This window comes from Pseudocercospora fijiensis, assembly GCF_000340215.1.
Source record: "Pseudocercospora fijiensis CIRAD86 unplaced genomic scaffold MYCFIscaffold_1, whole genome shotgun sequence".
NCBI classification, from domain to species: domain Eukaryota; kingdom Fungi; phylum Ascomycota; class Dothideomycetes; order Mycosphaerellales; family Mycosphaerellaceae; genus Pseudocercospora; species Pseudocercospora fijiensis.
Genome location: NW_006921532.1, coordinates 1,052,549 through 1,064,906, shown reverse-complemented (window position 1 = coordinate 1,064,906; position 12,358 = coordinate 1,052,549). Strand labels below are relative to the sequence as shown.

Sequence of the window (12,358 nt, the reverse complement as noted above, 5' to 3'; positions counted from 1 at the left end):
GTGAAGTTGGCTGGCAGTACATGTGTCCCTGAGATGGTTTTTATAGGAGTCCTTATTACACTCTCGCGTTTCGAGTAGGAGGCCAGGCGGCAACGTTGGGGTTGGGCACTGTGCGCAATCCCATCCCATGTGAAGCACGGGCCATCGCCAAAAGGTTGTTTCAGAGTGTACCCTAAAATACTTTCGGCCGTTCGTTGTCTCGGCGGCGAGACCTTAACTTTACCGTGGGACTCGCTGCTGCTGCTGCTGCCGCTGCTGCTGCTTTCAAGATACAAGCGACCTCTTCGAGGCCACGCGCGCTCACCACCACATCGCCTGCTTCCACACCCGCTACTGCGTGCACCTGACGACGTGCCTCCATTGCAGCGCTCTCTCGAGACGCGCGCGCCCTCCCGCCCGCCCGCTGCACAAACGAAGCCGGCTCTGCCACGGCAGCTTTCTTTGTTTCGACACCTACGAGAGGCGCATTCGGCCGTCTGCAAGACACTTGACCACCACACTTGCACCGAGACACACTCGGCTTGGAGAATCTGTTCTCGCTACAGGATTGCCTTGCCTTGCCGCCAGAAGCCAGCGCTTAGCAACCGATCCCGCTCAGCCCAGCCCTGGACCGCTCATTCCACGCCGACTGCCATTCGAGTCTCGACGCCAGATACACCGTGTGCCAGAGCCGCGCACTCATCAGTGTGCAGCGCGTGAGCGAGGAACACGGCACCACTGCGCTTTCAAAGCTTCTCACGGTAAGTTTTGGAACAAACCTCAAACCTTGCGCCGTGCTAGGGCCAGGGCGTATGTCCATGGAAATGGCCATCAGCAGCCAAATCGAACACCTTACTCCTGCTTCATATCCGCCCCCCTCTCTATATCAGCGTCCTCAATGCTGGTGGCCACGCGTGTTGCAATCGCTAATTGCTGAACCCTAGCCTAGCCGAGCGCCTACGCGCCAAACTTAGCTCTCGAGCCCCCATTGGCCGCAACCTCGAGCCGCCTTCTGGAAAGCTGCAAGCCAGTGATCGACCTCTCAGCTGCCTTCACATTCGTCTATTCTTCTTGTTGCCCGGCTTATTCGCAGCGCCTAATCTGCACGCCTCACGCCCATTCACTCTTCTTCACCTTTCTGCCCCGCGCGAGGCGAGAGAGCATGTGGTGAATGGACTGCTAAGAAAAGCATCCCACCCGGCCCCCCCACAAGCATCATTATACACTCTCTACCTTCTATCCTCGACGCCAAAGGCGCGACGCCCTTCCCTGTGTAGCGTTTGGCGCCGTCGAGATCTGGTATCTCACCAGTGACAGTCCTTCCTGGAGAAGGCATTCCGGTGCGTATTCATTGATTGCGCAACACACCCAACCACTCACACCTTTGCACCTGCGACCACTGCATCTCCGGTGCATGTGTCTTGCGCTCACATGTACCACGGTTGGCAAGCGCCATCGTTCTTTGACGCAAACGGCAGTATCACTGACAGCGATACGACTCTACTTTGCCAACTGCCTTGTGCCATTCTTCACTTCCATTCACCTCACTTTCGGGCCCTTTCCTCTCGCAGGAAACATCACACTCGCTGACATGACCTCCCCTAGATCTTTAATAGCCAATTGGCAAGACCAACGTACATACTTTACACCGCAGAACGAAATCAAAAAAGCTCATGGCCTGCGCTTCTGGCAAAAGCGAAGAATGACCAGCGTTCCATCGCCAGAAGCATCCACGTTCTCTATTCGATCCATGTATTCCCCACTTTCATCCACGACAAACATGTCGCACATGGACGAGCAAACCAAGCAATTACCTCAACCTTCCTCGCAACGAAGTCTTCAGCCTTCATCAGAGTACGAAAACTTTGTTCGAAAGTTTCATCAACATCAAATCAGCGATTCAACGAACACGACTGGATCGACCGACTCATCTCCGACTACTACTATCTCTACTGTGGACGACTCCAGCGCAACAGAACCTTCACCCGGCTCGTCACCCGAGTCACCTCCACCCACGACCTTTGCAGTGGGCATGCGAAGACCACGCACTGCTGATGACCGAATTGCTCCCTTCTTTGAGCTGCAGAAACAGCCGCCGCCGAGGAAGGGCCGCAATCTCAAGAATCTTGCCGTCAATACCTCGAGACATGGACCACGAGCCGCATCGACCACGAGTCTTCCACTACCGGTCCAGCCTGATGAGAATGCGTCCACTCTGTCGCCGTCTTTTGTGAAACCTCCCACTCCACCCCGACGGAAACCGAGCAATCTTGGCTTAACGCTTCTCACACCTGGAGGTAGCAAGCCAGCACCTCAGGAGATCAAGCTTGCAATACCGCCAACGCCAGGTGTTACACGGCCCACCACACTTCGGCATTTTCAATCATCTCCATCCCTGCCGTTACTGTCAAGTCTCGGAATGCCCCATTACAGTGCATCGGATTTTCACAAACCTCGGTTACTGGAGACAATCTCCTCACCTGTCGAGCAGCCTGCTGAAGCGCCGCAGCTCGCCGAAGAAGAGGAAGAGGAGCAGAACTTTGAGGTACCTCTTTCCAGAGAAGAAAAACCTGAGGCGTATCCAGATGGACCTATCTGTGTCTATGACCCTAGCATTGACCTCTATCTCGAGCCCACAGCCGAACAAGCAAGACAATATGATGTGATCATGAATGTAGCGAGCGAAGTACGGAATCCATTGTTGGGACTCAACGAGCCTGCTGCTACCGAACCCGAGCTGCGGATAGATGGTGGCGGAGGAATTCAATTTGCGCCCAGGAAAGAACGTGACCATTTAGTGGTCAAGAAGGAAGACGCGTTGGCACAGGATGGCTCCTCTCCAACTACGCCGAAAGCCTCGCCACTGAACGCAACATTTCCCGTAAAGGCTGCAACTGTCCATGATCCGGAATACATTCACATCCCTTGGGAGCACAACAGCGACATCGTCCCAGACCTACTGCGATTATGCAAGCTCATTGACGAGAAAGTTACGCAGGGGAAGCGTATATTGATACACTGCCAATGTGGTGTCTCGCGGTCTGCAAGCCTCGTAGTCGCTTACGGTCTCTACAAGAATCCCTCGATGAGTGTCCAGGAAGCCTACGATGCCGTGAAGAAGAGGAGCAAATGGATTGGGCCCAACATGAATCTCATCATGCAACTACAAGAGTTCCGATCCAGTTTAGCAAGAGGTGGTCTCCTCACAGCCAGGAGTGCCATGAGCCCTCTCAGCCCAGGCTCGGCGTTGAGTGAATGGAATGGTCCCTTTGCAACGATTTCGCCAGCCATGCGCAATGAACCTCTATCGGCAGTCGAGACACCGTCCGCCACCGCCGCGAGTAATGGCGACCGCGGCGTGCTAAGCCCCGGACCCTCCTCCGCGCCATCTGGATTCCCATGGCCACTCCCGATCTCTGCGGCCCAACGGCAACGGTCGGTCAGCGCTGTTAAACCTGCCACTGCTTACGTCGATCCATCTGGGCACGTTCTAGCTGTACAACCGGTGCTTCCTGTGCTCCAAGTCACCGCTGCAGATGCTGGGCACCGGAAACCACCCGGTCCTGTGCGACAAGTATCATCACCCCAAGGGTTCAGCACTTTGACCACCGAGTCAGTTGGATCGCCAAGATCTGTTGAGTTTGCCATGACCCCTCTTCAACCCTCGAAAGAAGTCGAGGCTGCTGATGACTTCGGTATAATGTCGCCGACGTCGACAGAATTTACAACCAGTCGCCCATTCGACAGATCAGCTCTGCTTGCGCAACTCGGTATGGGATCAATGCGCGCTGATGAAGAAACACCCCGTCGTTCCATATCGTTACGCAATCGACAACAATATACAATGCGGACAGGACAATGCGAGCAAAGTCGGAATTGCTTAGATGTAACGCAACCCCGACGGCTTCGCGGCAAGGTTTCATCTCCCTCGCTGCATGAACAACAAGAGCTCCAAGCACTGCAAGCCAAGATCGAAGCGGACCTGTCAATGCAACGTAATGCTGGCTCACCACAATTCAACCAGCTTTCAAGCACAGCAGAAGAGCCACTCATGTCGCCACGAGCGACTGAATTCACGAGCAATCCTTTTGCTCTCTCGCTCGGCGTTCCTCCTCCGACAAGCGAGAACAATAACCACAAGAGCAATAATGCTTCCCCGAGGATGTCGGACATCGACCCAAGAAGTCCTGCACATAAGGGAGCGAGTCCGATAACGCGCTCGATACTGGATGTTTTATGAAAGCGACGAAGCGAATCGAAGAACAAGACACAGCAAGTGTACAAGGCTACTCATCACAGAGGGAAGATGAGAGGGCCAATATAACCCAATCTCATTTTTGGGCACCGGGAGTTTTATGGGCTACAGCGACATCTTCGTAGCGCTGGCGTTCGCTGTTCTTTTTGGGATGAAGTCTTACTGGATATACATGGAATCGGCGTTTTCTACTCTTGGATGGATGGGTCGGTGGATTGCATTGAGGAAGGAGGGAAACACCTGACCTGAAGCACCTTTCGCGAGGCGTAGGATTTGACGATCGGTGTGTGAATTGTTTGGTTGGTTCTTGTGGATGGATGGTAGACGATGTGACCCATGATGGAATGGTGGCGCAGAAATTCTGCTGCTGCCGCCTTGTACAATTAGCTCCTTTTCTTCACTGTGAATGGAAAGAAATTCCTTCGCTTGATCGTAATCGATACGATTTTTCCAACTATATCTTCTCAAAACTAAAATTCCATCTCGGATAATGTATATGTATCTCTTTCCCTCCCTGCTGCGTCAAGGAACTTATCGTCACTTCATTCCGTTTCAACCCTATCAATTTCCCGACATCACTCGATCCAAACCCCGTATCTACAGGCGCCATTTTAATCTCATCCCCAGCTTTCAGTCCCGACAAATCATTCTCTTCAACTTCCAACTCCGTCTCTTCAAACCCCGAATTCAAAATTCTATCCACACATTCCACGGATTCAAGTTCGGTGGGTTTGGGGGCGGATTCTTTGGCTTTTTCGATGGCCGTTTTATACCTACGTCAAGAAACCCCAACCATCAATCATCAGTATCGAAGTTTTCTGGGTGACACATGAATGAATGAATGAATGACACTCACCGTCCCAACCACCCCACCGTCCCCGGAAATTTCCTGGCATTAAACTCTTCTTCGGGAAAACTCCCCGGTAACATCCCCAGCCAATCGAAAATCCACGCTGCGTGGATGTCCGCTAACGTCGGTCCTCCCTCTTTTTCTTCTGTCCCTCGACCAAGTATCCATGTCCGTCCATCACTCAGGACGTTTTCCAGAAATTCGAAATTCTCCCGCATTTCCGCCAGCGCGGAGGGTCGGAGGGAGTCTTGAGTCGCTTTGTCCCAGGGCCGACCCCAGAGGGCTTCGCGATCGGATTGGAATTTGGGATCCTGCATGAGGTCGAGGTCAGAGGAGATGGTTGCGGCGGCGGATTTGAAGACTACGGTGTCGGTCCATTTTTCGAAGAGGTATTCTAATGCCTTTTCGGTCGACGTGTCTGCGGAGATTTTCTTGTGGGTGGGGGTGTTTTCTGGGTAGAGAGATTCGAGTTTTTGGAGGATTAGGAGGGTGTCGCAGTAGATGTCCAGGCCGCAGGATAGGAGGGGGATGCGGCGGTAACGTACGCCTAGGGCGGTGAGGTCCGGGCGAGGGAGGGTTATGGGTTGTTCGCAGCGGGAGTAGGGGATTTTTCGGAGGGCCATGTAGGCGGTTATTTTGCTGGCCCAGGCGGAGAGGGACCAGAGGAAGAGGATTGGTTCGTTGGTTGGGGGCATTGTGGGTGTGGTTGATGGATGAATCGGGGGATGTTGATGTATTCTTTGCGGGACTGATCTGTTCTTTTCTACTTCTTCTTATATGAAGTGTGAAAGATGAGGAAGGGCGCTTCGAACTGCCTACCTTTTTATTGTGCTGTCTTCCTACGAGTGGAAGTCTAGTGGCATTATTGGTACAAAGTATGCTGTTGATCAGAAGAACCCCTCACGACGGAGCTGTGGAAGGAGGTCTAGACCTGATATGATGAGTGGGCGTCGGAGGGTATTTGAAATGGGTTTGGTCCTCTACTCATCTCTCTGATGAAGCATTCATCACCGGCGAGACTGTTCGCCAACATTGCAACTTGGAGCAATATGGCAATGTCGATGTACTAAACGATGACGTAGAACTGGCGACGACCTTTCATGTCGTCAAATTGCCCGATGCTGCGGTTGATGAAGAGAAGCGTTCGTAGATATGTGGAATGGTTCCAAAAGCTGTGATTATGACATGTGGTTACACAATGACATGTGAGGTGTTGTCAATTACAAGGATGTTTTCGACATCGCTGCCGCTGGCCGGCCGAAAGAAAGCTGAGCAACCAAGACAATGACATCGCGGCGCCAATGCTCCCGAGCTCCGCGTCTCTCCTTGCCGCGTAGCGAATGCTCTCAGAACTCATCACTCTACCTCTACCCAACAATGTCAGCCAGCTAACCCACAAACTGACTGGACAAGTCGCAGAAGCACTGTCCAGTCCCCTCGCCATGACATCGGCCTTCGTCTCAAAATCCAAACGCGTCCGCTTCGAACTCACCCTCCGAATCCTCGACTTAAACAACGTCCCACTCGTCACCGGCACCTCATTCATTAAATGGCACCTCCCCACCTCCTCCGCAGCCGAACACCGCGGCCAAACAAACAAATGTCCCATCCGCGACCACCGCGTCCAATACGACTATGAAAAACAACTCACCGTCCGCCTCCACGTCGGCAAAGACGGAATGCTCGAAGAATGTCTCATACATTTCCAAGTCGAACAGGAATACTCCAGCAGTGGACGAGGGGAACGCATCAAATTGGGGGAAATCCATCTCAATCTTGCAGAATATGCGGACACGGCACTAGAACTCCCATCGAGTCCTGGCGCTGGCGCTGGCGGCGGGTCAACTGATGAAGAAGGTGGAGGAGGCATTACACGTCGATACCTCATGCAAGAATCGAAAATCAACAGTACCTTGAAAATCGGGATTCGAATGCGACATTTAGAAGGGACGCGGGATTACTTTGCGCCTCCGTTGCGGACCGCACCGGTTTTTGGGGGTATTGCGGGTATCATATCTTCGGCGGAAGCGAATAGTAGTACGCCGGGAGGAATTGGAGGGTCGCATACGCCTAATACTGAGGATGGAGAAATCGCTATCGTACCGCAGAGTTTTAGTATTGATAATAAAGAGGTGGGGGAGATGCAGGATATGTATCGAAGGACGCTGGCGGCGTTTTGGACGAGTCAGCCGGGGGAGTTGAAGGCTGATGAGTGTATCGAGGATTTGTTTTCTGGGGGCGATGGGTGGGGGAAGGGAGGGAGGCCTGTGACTGCTGCGAGGAGTTTGCCTGGGAGTGGGGATAGTACGCCGAATGCTGGGGATGGGGGGATGAGTAGGGGTAATAGTACGGTGGGGAAAGTTGAGGATGGGAGTAGGCATAAGCATAAGTTTTCGTCGAGTAGTCATCATCATCATGGACATCATCATAGGAGGGAGAAGAGCTTTAGGAAGGTACCTGGGGAGTTGGAGGAGATGGATGTGAGGGAGGATCTGATCAGCTGGCAGATTGGGCAGAAGGCGTTTGGATGAGACGGTAAACAACCTTCTCGAGCCCAGCTTCATCGTCTTCGTCATGCCCTCACGGCCTGTCTAGTTCAGGATAATATCTGAAAACACCCATACTATACTTCAACCTCCTCTCACTCGCCAAATACTCTTTAATCCCCTCCTCTTCCTTTACACTTTCATAAAAGGTCCCTAGTAATTCCGGGAACTCTTTCCTCCTCACCTCCAGCTCCTTGGGGAACGCATACTTGGCTCCATCCAGTATCTGCCAGACAGTGAGGTCTGCGTATGTAAGCCGATCACCTACGAGATACTTATGTTGTCCAGCGGAAGAATTCCACTTCAATTGCCTCTCAAAGTACTTGAAGAATTTGGGTATCCTCGTTGCCCTCAAATCTTTAGCCTTTTCCAACGCCGCATCTTTTTGATCTTCGTAGTATTTCGAGGCCTGCAGTGTGTCAGTATCTCAACACTTTCAGAAATGAAGCCGACTGACTTACCGCAATTGGATGATGCGTATCATGAATCTCATTATTCAAGTCCAAAGCCTGCAATCAGTCAGCCAGTCAGCTCTTCACCCAAACCCTTCTCTCTCATTATCTTTCACCCACAGTAAGAGCCAACTGCTGCACATAAAACTTCTCATCTCCAGCAGGCACCAATCCCAACTTCTCCCCAAGATAAATCAAAATATTCGGCGTCTGACTTATCACCAAAGCCTTCTCCCCATCCCTAACTCTCAAAGCCGGAGGCGAGAAAACCGGAGGATTCCCATCACTTGACTCTATTCCGTCATTCATGCACACTTGCTGAACTTCTGCATATCCATTCTTATGATCCTCATTCGCGATATCGGTGTAAGGCACGCCTGCGGCTTCGAAAGCCAAACGGATGAACTCGCCTCGTCCGGGGATGCCAGGGTGGTAGAGGAGTTCGTAGGTGGGATGGGAGGTGCGGAGTTTCTTGGCTGGTTGGTCAGCCATTTCGACGCCTCGAGGCTTAGCTTGGAGGACGAAGATCGGGGTCTTGCTGAGTGTGGCGTAAAGTTTGCCAGAGGAGGAGGCGAAGCTGCGTATACCCGCTGGAGAATCTTTAATGCCTGGGAGACGATTCCTTGCGAGTCGGATGTTGTTGGAAGCTGTGCGGATATGCTTCGTTGCTAAGCGTGGCTGTGTGTGGAAGTTGTTAATGCCGAGTTTGGGGTTTGATGCGAGATACATACAGTAGTACGTACGTGGAAGAGGTAGTGTGTTGCCACTGATTGTCTCGTAAGGAGTCGCGAGGATGACATGCAACGTGAGGTTGAATATGTCTGTAGTAGTTGCCTGGGATGTGGAATCGTGTGCGATGTTCCTGCCCGGGTACCTCCTCTATCCTTAACGCTAAACTCCGGCTGACTAATGGCGTTCACGTGAAGAATTGGAGACCGCGTGACCGCTATGAGTTGGCATTCCAGGTTCATGCTAGAGTCTTGCAGAGGATGATCACTTCTGATTGCACTTCACGTAGTACGGTGGCTGGGATGCCTGTGAGTAGCAGGCGGTAAGAGAGCCAGTCTCCGCACATCTGGACTGCTCTGATCGTGATCGTGAGCGTTGCCGCTGACGAGGCAACTGATTGTGAGGAAGAGAATGCGTGAGCCATTCTTGGCTTGGATGTCCTATTCTCATTACAATCGTTACTGTTATTCTATTTAGCAGATCCACCTAATGGAGCCAAGGTTAGCGTTCATGATCCCCGAGTATCCATCCCCTCCAAACCAGAAGAAGAAGAATTCGATCCATGCCGAGCCAAAAAGCTTCCTCCTTGTTCAGTTCAATCTCGCCGCCCTTTGCAGAAAGTGTTGTTGAGACATCCTGCCCAACGCAGACCAGCACTCAGTGAAGAGGCCTCGCGATCTGGGAATTGTACAACTTGTAAAAACATCATGCGTTCATCCGTAATGCTCGCTGTTCATGTTCTGTAGTGCCATGCAGTAAAAAATACTTCTCTCCAATGCAAATGATAGTGTAGTGATCTAAGCCCGAACAGGCTGCTGTTGGTAATATGATGCATGACCGCTGCCATTCCGACTCAAGCTCGGCCGGATGTCGACACTTGGGCGTTTGATGCTGTAGCCGGTCTGATACTTGATATCCTCCGGTCGATACCTGCGATAGTTGATGCCCTCATCAACAGGCGGAGCGTGGGGTCCATGAGCTTGACGAGGAGATCCAGAAGCAGGTCGACTATCGCGTTCACGTGGAATCTCGCCGTAAAGCCGCTGATCGTACTTGTAGCTCGGTTCCCGTTCTCGTGGCGAGGTGTCTCGACCACTGCTTGGACGTGAGTTGTCGTAAGGGTCAACTCCGCTACCATTAAACTTGTAACTCGTGGTGCGTACGTTTGGTGGCGATGGCTGAGTGGTAGCAAAGTTCCGCGCAGATGTTGAGCGGTGAGTCGTCAACCTTGGATCACGTACATCTCGATCGCGAGGCATTTCGCGAGAATCTTTGTAGCCTCGGCTATCTCTTGACTCACGCATGTCTCGTAGAGGCTCGCGGGCTTCTTTCGTCGGAGAAGGACTGCGCGTGGTTTTGCGAGTGTACTGTGGTCGTTGTGGCCTTGGTGGCTTCTCGAGCTCCCGTGTCTCAGTGCGGTAGCCGTCAGGTGTAGCAAACTCATTGTCGTCTGCATACTGCTTTCCATAAGGAAACTTGTGTGTCGGCACTGCTGACTCCTCTGGTGTGGGAGCTGGCGTAGGCATTCCACCGTTGAGCTCCGTGGATCGGAAGTTTGAGCTCTTGGTCGGGACTGTATTTTCTGACTTGCGAGTAGGCATGGTTTCAGATCTTTGCATTGGTCGAACTGGAGGCGCCTCAGAATTGATCTGAACAGAAGCAGAGCGTGGTTTCTCCGGAATGTGAATGTCTGCCGGAGAGGATTTGCTCGTGGCGAGTGGCGGAGGCTTTCGTTTCTCAACAACCCTCTCTTCGCTCGATCTTCGTTCGGGAGTGCGTGATGATGCTTTCTTTGACGATTCTTTCTCCTTACTGCTGGATTCTTTTCCAGGCTTTGAGGATGCACGACGAACCATGACAGCTGGACGACCATCTTTGCGCTTGACATACTCCACGCCATCTTTCGAAGAGCCCATTCGGACTGGTGAAGGACGGCGTTCTCTCTCCCTTTCGCGTTCACGCTCGCGATCTGATGGCTCAGGACGGCGAGGAGCTCCACGTGAGGATGCAATGTAGTCGCGCACATCGTTGGTCTGGGTGAAGAGTTTTCGAGCGCGTTCATCGCCGTAGTGGCCTTCCTCTGCCTCACGGCGCTGCTTGAACATCTGAGCGTAGTATGTTTCCCTCGCTCTGCGTTCCTCGTCTTCCTCGGGCATGCGTCGGCTGCGCATTTCCTGCTCGTCCGATTCGCTGTCAGAATCCACATCAACGACGAAAGGCGTGTGCTTTCGCTCTCGCTCCTGCCTGGTGTCCCGGTCTGACTGTCGGGTCTTTTCGCGTCTCCGCTCCTTTTCGTGTTCTTTGACGCTCTTAGCCTTCTGAGCTGCACTCTTGAATCTCTCCTTGACCTCGTGAGCAGTCCGCCGGGAAGTCCGCTCGCGCTCGGGCTCAGGCTCTTTTCGCTGCGTTGCTCTGGGTTGTGGATCAAAGTAGTCCGCCGCATAAGGTGGCCTCCGTTCTTCGTACTGAGGAGTCGGGCGTGCTGGCTCCGGACCGCGACTTGCATATGCTCCTCGTGGTGCTTCTGACGGCGCGGTCCTGTATGGGGGCGAGGGACCTGACTTTTCTGCGCCACGCGATCTTCCAGCACCCTGCGACCGCGCCATGGCCTCCTTCTTCAGCTCTGCCAGACGTACTTGGGCATCGTATCGCTCTCTCCGACTCTCGTCAATCAGGATTTCATACGCGCTCTGGATCTTGTGGAATCTGTCGGCAGCGGCCTGTTTCTCGGCGGGATCTGTCACCTTATCCGGATGGCATTTGAGGACCAGTTTCCGATGTGCAGTCTTGACGGCCGCTGATGTCGCATCTTTGGGCACTCCTAGGGCCTCATAGGGATCCGGAGGTAAAGGAGATCCCATGTCTGAGCCGTGTTGACTGTGGACCGGTCAGGCTGACCGGGAGTGCATGCGCAAACCGAGTGGGAGTCGCCGTGATTAAGGCTAGGGAAGGCTTTCGTGAGCGGTGTGGGAACAATGTGTCGTGCTGATGTGAGGCCGCGAGGCGATCAGTGCCTCAGTACGGACCAGATATATGGCAAGTGAGTAGTGCGCAGTTCACAGTTCGCAGACGTAGGACCGTCTGTCATACACTGCGGCTTAGACGGCGACGACGTGGATCGACAGGAGTACCGCAGCACACAGGCAGTTATGCGACTGGGTGATCGCCCCTGCGAACACGCCGGGTTGAGAATGCAAAGCGATGATGATGAGGTCGCGGACGCCAAGCTGAAAAATGACGTTCTCCCGCGGAAGCCGACAGACGGAAGTTGAGCGAAGATGCCGAGCGTTGGAAATGAACGATGAACGATTTAATGCGCGTACTCCGCGCACGAACTGATGAAGCAGCTGCTGATGATATCTGTGCCCACGCTGCGCTCGTGTATATGCCGCGCAATAGCTGTGTGAAGAATCGCTGCAGCAGGTCTGGACTCTGCAGCTGCGAGGAGCGGTGTCGCACGCGCCTGACGACCTTGACGATGGTCGGTGTGGCAGGGGATGCTGGCCCAGGACTGCAGAAACTCCCGCGCAAATCCAGATCCTGCGTG

The 12,358-nt window shown here is 53.2% G+C and overlaps 6 protein-coding genes across 6 annotated transcripts; 3 read left to right on the top strand and 3 right to left on the bottom strand.

The window, feature by feature from the left end:
• Positions 1-2,387: 2,387 nt before the first annotated feature.
• MYCFIDRAFT_209464 (uncharacterized protein) lies at positions 2,388-4,686 on the top strand. The gene has a single exon (XM_007922584.1). It carries the CDS (start codon positions 2,399-2,401, stop codon positions 4,217-4,219), a length of 1,821 nt encoding a protein of 606 aa, XP_007920775.1. The 5' UTR covers positions 2,388-2,398; the 3' UTR covers positions 4,220-4,686.
• A 2-nt stretch (positions 4,687-4,688) lies between these two features.
• On the bottom strand, positions 4,689-5,779 carry MYCFIDRAFT_28695 (uncharacterized protein; the record flags this gene model as incomplete). The annotated part of the gene is made up of 2 exons (XM_007921692.1): positions 4,689-5,007; positions 5,091-5,779. The coding sequence occupies 2 exons, from the start codon at positions 5,777-5,779 to the stop codon at positions 4,689-4,691; spliced, it is 1,008 nt and encodes a 335-aa protein (XP_007919883.1).
• Positions 5,780-5,861: 82 nt separating this feature from the next.
• MYCFIDRAFT_169131 (uncharacterized protein) lies at positions 5,862-6,356 on the top strand (the record flags this gene model as incomplete). Its single annotated transcript, XM_007922583.1, has 6 exons — positions 5,862-5,866; positions 5,931-5,940; positions 5,979-5,997; positions 6,029-6,226; positions 6,257-6,271; positions 6,295-6,356. 6 exons carry the CDS (start codon positions 5,862-5,864, stop codon positions 6,354-6,356), a joined length of 309 nt encoding a protein of 102 aa, XP_007920774.1.
• Positions 6,357-6,457: 101 nt separating this feature from the next.
• Positions 6,458-7,615, top strand: MYCFIDRAFT_147940 (uncharacterized protein; the record flags this gene model as incomplete). The annotated part of the gene is made up of 3 exons (XM_007922582.1): positions 6,458-6,899; positions 6,948-7,143; positions 7,201-7,615. The coding sequence occupies exons 1-3, from the start codon at positions 6,527-6,529 to the stop codon at positions 7,613-7,615; spliced, it is 984 nt and encodes a 327-aa protein (XP_007920773.1). The 5' UTR covers positions 6,458-6,526.
• On the bottom strand, positions 7,571-8,906 carry MYCFIDRAFT_209463 (uncharacterized protein). The gene is made up of 4 exons (XM_007922581.1): positions 8,826-8,906; positions 8,203-8,760; positions 8,092-8,139; positions 7,571-8,039 (listed from the first exon to the last, which is right to left on the bottom strand). The coding sequence occupies exons 1-4, from the start codon at positions 8,880-8,882 to the stop codon at positions 7,665-7,667; spliced, it is 1,038 nt and encodes a 345-aa protein (XP_007920772.1). The 5' UTR covers positions 8,883-8,906; the 3' UTR covers positions 7,571-7,664.
• Positions 8,907-9,225: 319 nt separating this feature from the next.
• On the bottom strand, positions 9,226-12,123 carry MYCFIDRAFT_85617 (uncharacterized protein). The gene has a single exon (XM_007922411.1). It carries the CDS (start codon positions 11,670-11,672, stop codon positions 9,609-9,611), a length of 2,064 nt encoding a protein of 687 aa, XP_007920602.1. The 5' UTR covers positions 11,673-12,123; the 3' UTR covers positions 9,226-9,608.
• Between the last annotated feature and the right edge of the window lie 235 nt (positions 12,124-12,358).